Source organism: Sinocyclocheilus anshuiensis, unplaced genomic scaffold (assembly GCF_001515605.1).
Source record: "Sinocyclocheilus anshuiensis isolate Anshui unplaced genomic scaffold, SAMN03320099.WGS_v1.1 scaffold1382, whole genome shotgun sequence".
Taxonomy (NCBI): Eukaryota; Metazoa; Chordata; class Actinopteri; order Cypriniformes; family Cyprinidae; genus Sinocyclocheilus; species Sinocyclocheilus anshuiensis.
This window is the reverse complement of record NW_015554207.1, coordinates 104,024-109,320: the sequence shown is the minus strand read 5'-3', so window position 1 is coordinate 109,320 and position 5,297 is coordinate 104,024. Positions and strand designations below refer to the sequence as shown.

At 37.2% G+C, this 5,297-nt stretch overlaps 1 protein-coding gene across 1 annotated transcript in view; it reads left to right on the top strand.

Annotated features, from left to right (window-relative positions):
• LOC107671058 (extracellular calcium-sensing receptor-like) overlaps positions 1-2,332 on the top strand; it is a 3,482-nt gene extending 1,150 nt beyond the window's left edge. The window contains exons 2-5 of the mRNA XM_016463905.1: positions 80-377; positions 648-1,481; positions 1,585-1,806; positions 2,171-2,332. Coding sequence (XP_016319391.1) covers positions 80-377; positions 648-1,481; positions 1,585-1,806; positions 2,171-2,332 — 1,516 coding nt within the window. The remainder of the gene's footprint in view (positions 1-79; positions 378-647; positions 1,482-1,584; positions 1,807-2,170) is intronic.
• The last annotated feature ends 2,965 nt before the right edge of the window (positions 2,333-5,297 follow it).

The window sequence follows — 5,297 nt, the reverse complement described above, 5'->3', positions numbered from 1 at the left end:
TAGTTGTGTGTGTGTGTGTGTGTGTGTGTGTGTGTGTGTGTGTGTGTGTGTGTGTGTGTGTGTGTGAAATCCTTTGCAGCTTTACCCCTCGAGCCCTGAGGTGGATGCAGACAATGATCTTTGCTGTGAGAGAAATAAACCAACGGCAAGACCTTTTGCCAAACGTATCTCTGGGCTACCACATCAGGGACAGTGGTGATGACATACCTGTATCTGTAAAGAGGTCTCTTCTCCTGGTCAATGGACAGCCAGAGAAGGGCAGTGGACAAAGCTGTGAAGATATACAAAAGCAGCCAAGCCCTGTAATCGTAGGAGAGGCATCATCAGGAGTCTCCATGGCTGTTCTGAGAACTCTAGGCTCCTTCAAAATACCTCTAGTAAAACTTTTAACATTACATCAATTAACAATACTTTTCCTTTGTCTTAATAATGTATATTGCGATCTTGGTGCATGTTGTCATGTTATTAGATTTAATTATGGTCAAATATTTACATACAGAAACACACAAAACTATATCTGTGCGTCATTTTGCAGTTTGCATTTTTATAAAGTATATATTGATTTGTACCATTGGCAGTGTTATTACAGTGATACCTGGTTGATTGTATTGCTATTCTTACTAAAATATTGCATTTTCATATTTTAGGTGAGCTACTTTGCATCCTGTTCATGTCTCAGTAACAAGAAAGACTTTCCAGCATTCATGCGGACAATGCCAAGTGATCTATTTCAGATTAAAGCTTTGGTAAAACTTGTTCATTATTTTCAGTGGACATGGGTCGGGGTGATCGGTGTGGATACAGACTATGCTCGGTTTGCCATCCAGCTCTTCTTGAAAGAGTCAGAAAGATTTAATATTTGTCCTGCTTATGTCCACCTTTATCCTGTTGCACTCACGCAAGATGCAGTGGAGGAACTTGTGAATATTTTAAAATCTTCTTCTGCCACAGTCATAATCAATTTCTCCGTGGATTCATATCTGCATGGCGTCCTGAAAGAGTGCAGACGGCAAAATGTTACTCATCTTCAGTGGATTGCCAGTGAGGCCTGGGCCACTTCAAAAGTCCTCTGGGATGATTTTGGTGATTTGTTGAAAGGAACATTAGGGTTTGCCATACGGAGAGCTGATATCCCACATCTCGGTAATTACCTCAGAAGAGTAAGTGTTTCTGTTGTTCAAACATCCAATTTTCTCTCTGAGTTTTGGGAAGAGACTTTCCATTGCCGGCTGAATGGGTCCGTAACTCCTCATGTACATGGAGAAGAGGCACAGAACTGGCCACCCTGCAATGGCAGTGAGAGTCTGGACGATGTGTACACTCTTTATTCTGATGTGTCACAACTCAGAGTCTCCTACAATGTTTATAAGGCTGTGTATCTTATAGCACATGCACTACATGACATGAGCAAATGTGAACCAGGAAAAGGCCCCTTTCAGAATGGGACATGTGGGAGTCTGTATCCAGTTCTGTCATGGCAGGTGTGTGTTATTCAATTTTACATTCACTGCCTATATGTACATACATGTATTTTAATGGGTTTGCTTTACTTTGCATTATCTTGTCCCCCTAACTTCATCTAAGCTCCTGTACTACATGAAACGAACACATTTCACAACATTGGGGGATGAGGTCCGATTTGATGATAATGGTGATCCCATTGCATCCTATGACCTGATGAACTGGCAAAGAGGGTCTGATGGCTCCCTTCAGCTAGTGAGGGTGGGATTCTATGATGCCTCCCTTGAAGACAACAAAGACCTAGTAATAAACGAGCCAGTAATTATGTGGCACAGAAGAGAGAAGGTGTGTGCCACTACACCTGTAACCAGATATTCCTTTCTATGTTTGCTTTTTCTTCAGCTCAACTTAATGTTTATAGCTGAAGTAAGAATCCAGTGTTATAATTTTAAACGACAATTCACTCTTGCTTTTATTTTATACTAAATATTGAAATATATTTATACATTGTATTTTTTAACTGTTTTTATAGATGATCTAGCAACATTTTAGGTTTTCACATTTGCCAGTTAAACTGACAAATGCTATACATAGCATAATTATCTGTTGGATATCTCTCTATGCAAGGAAATTATTTATTGATATGAACTCTCATTGAGTTCAGACTATGTAGTGTTTTTTACTGCTTTTTTTCTGCTGTGGTCATTAGGCACCAGAATCATTGTGCAGTCAAAGCTGTCTGCCAGGCTCCAGGAAGGCCAGGAAAAAAGGAAAGCCTGTCTGCTGTTTTGACTGTATACCATGTGCTGAAGGAGAGATTAGTAATCAAACAGGTGTGATCCTCATGGCTCCTCAATTAATGGTATTTTGAGAAGAAAGGAATGAAAAAATAGTGTTTTATGCTCCACTTTCCCCCCAATTTTTCCACAGACTCAATTAATTGTCTGACATGTTCAAGGGAAACATGGCCAAACCAAGCCCAAGACCAGTGCATCCCCAAAACTTTAGAGTTTTTGTCCTTTCAGGAGCCCTTGGGAAAAATACTATGGGCATTTTCAGCATTTGGAGCCTGTGCAGCATTAGCAGTGCTTGTTGTGTTTATATTGTACAGAAAGACTCCAGTAATACGAGGAAACAATATGGAGTTAAGTTTCCTTCTCCTCCTGTTCCTTTGCGCATGCTTTCTGATTGGCCTAACCTTTTTAGGGAAGCCCACTGACTGGTTTTGTCGGATTCGTTATCCAGCCTTTGGAATCAGCTTTACGCTCTGTATTTCATGCATCTTGGCAAAAACTGTAGTAGTTTTAATGGCTTTCAGGGCCACCCTCCCTGGCAGTAATGTCATGAAGTGGTTTGGCCCTGCTAAACAAAGATCGAGTGTAATCTTGTGCACTTTTGTGCAAGCACTTATTTGCATTATATGGTTATCAACTAATCCTCCTGTTGCATCATATAACACTAAGTTCATGAGTGCAACTCTGACTGTTGAATGTACTGTGGGATCTGAAATTGGGTTTTGGTGTGTGCTTGGATATATTGGTTTCCTATCTTCCTTGTGCTTCGTATTGGCATTTTTGGCCAGGAAACTACCAGACAACTTTAATGAGGCTAAATTCATCACATTCAGCATGCTTATATTTTTTGCTGTGTGGATAACCTTCATTCCAGTTTATGTGAGCTCTCGTGGAAAGTATATGGTTGCTGTACATGTCTTTGCTATTCTAGCTTCTGCATTTAGTCTCTTGTTGTGTATATTTGCTCCTAAATGTTATATTGTACTTTTGAAACCCGAGAGAAATGACAAAAAGCATATGATGAAGTAACAGTACTCAAATAAAACCAATTAAGAGGCAAACCCTTCATAAATAAAGATACAATAAAACAATTTCATGACTTTATAAATTGCCTGGTTGTTATAACATTTTTAATTGCACTTTGCTGTCGTTATTACTATAATTATCATTCCAAATGACAGATTTGATACAACTGCTCTAGAAAGCTGTCCAGAAAACTGGAAACTGGGAAACCTCATTCTCCCACAGTTTGTGAAAGTCAGTCATAATGGTAATAATGAGCAGACACAGGACAAATTATTAGTGGTTGTTTCCCAAAATGCATACTAAATACTATGTATTGAGGATTAAGGAACAACCTAAAATTTTAGTACAAGATATGATTGTTGATGTGAAATCCACCATTTCAAATGCAGTTGCGGCAACAACAAGGCCCTGCTGCTGCTGCATTTAAGTTTTTACCATGCACTTGGATATTCCTATTGACATGATCATTATGTATACTAGAATGAAACACAGACACAGAAAATCTAACATAATAATAAAATACAAGATGAGTAAAGTTCGTAAATTAAGTTTGAAGTTGGCTTGAAAATGCCTTTTGTGAAAGTATGAGGAAGTTGTAATAACTTGAATTTTGGAAGTTTAGATATATAAATTAGATATATGTAGATAGCATGTTGTTAGCATGATTTAACACATTGCTAACATGATTTACCTTGATTAGCATGTTGTTAGCATGTTTTAACCTGATTAGCATGTTGCTAGCATGTTGTTAGCATGGTTAGCCTGTTGTTAGCATGTTGATAGAATGTTTCAAGCGTGATTAGCATGCTGTTAACATGTTGCTAGCTTGATTATCATGTTGCTAGCATGGTTTTAACATGTTGATTAACATGTTGTTAGTATAATTAGCATGTTATTAACCTGTCTCATGATTAGCATGTTACTAGTATGTTGTTAGTATGATTAGCAAGCTACTAGCATGTTACTAGCATGTTTCTAGCATGATTAGCATGTTATTGACATGTTGTTAACATGATTAGCAAGTTACTAGCATGTTAACATGTTTCTAGCATGATTAACATATTAATATCAAATTGTTAACATGATAACCTGTTTCTAGCATGTTGTTAACATGACTAATATGTTGTTAACATGTTCCGAGAATTATTAACATGTTGCTAGTATGTCTTTAACATGATTAACATGTTGTTAACCTGTTTTTAACAACATTTAACATATTGCTAACATGAAGGCGGGAATCAGGTAAAAAAAAACAGCTAAAACCAAGTAAAACCAGCCGATTTAGTCACAAAAACAGCTTAAACCCAGCAGATTCAGTAAAAAAAACACAAAAAAACAGCTAGTTAAACCAGTTAAAACCAGCTACATCCAGCTGATTTAGCAAAAAGCCAGCTAAAAAAAAAAAAAAAAACTTTAAAACAGCTAAAACCAGCCTAGGCTAGTTGTCTGGTCTTAGCTGGTTTAAGTTGAAAGTAGCTGGTTTAACCCCTTAACCCGCTGAGTGCTTGTCATATTATCACAACTATTCAGTGTTTTCAACCATATAATGCTTATTTTAGGTTTCAGACATTTAAATTGTAATATCATCACAAATATTCAGTGTTTTCAACCATATAATGCTTATTTTAGGTTTCAGACATTTAAATACACATAAATACAAGCAAAACTATACATTTATAGTTTGTATAATACACACCGATGTCTATGGAAGCGACAATAATAATCAATTCAATTATAATTTGACGACATGTTTTATTGATATCATATAAGCAGCCAGAGACTCATCGCGCCTTCAAAAAAATCCAACTGAAGTGCGTGGACCAAAAAAGGTTACCCAAAGATGAAGAGCTTGAAAAGAGTCCGCACATTCAAATATTAAAGCATCACAAGCGAGATGAGAACGATATATGCAGTTTACTGAATAAAACAAGGCAAACGTTTCGGTCACATGTTGACCATTTTCAATGCCAAGCTAACAGTGTTAGAACTAGAAGCCATCTTAATTTAAGGAATCAC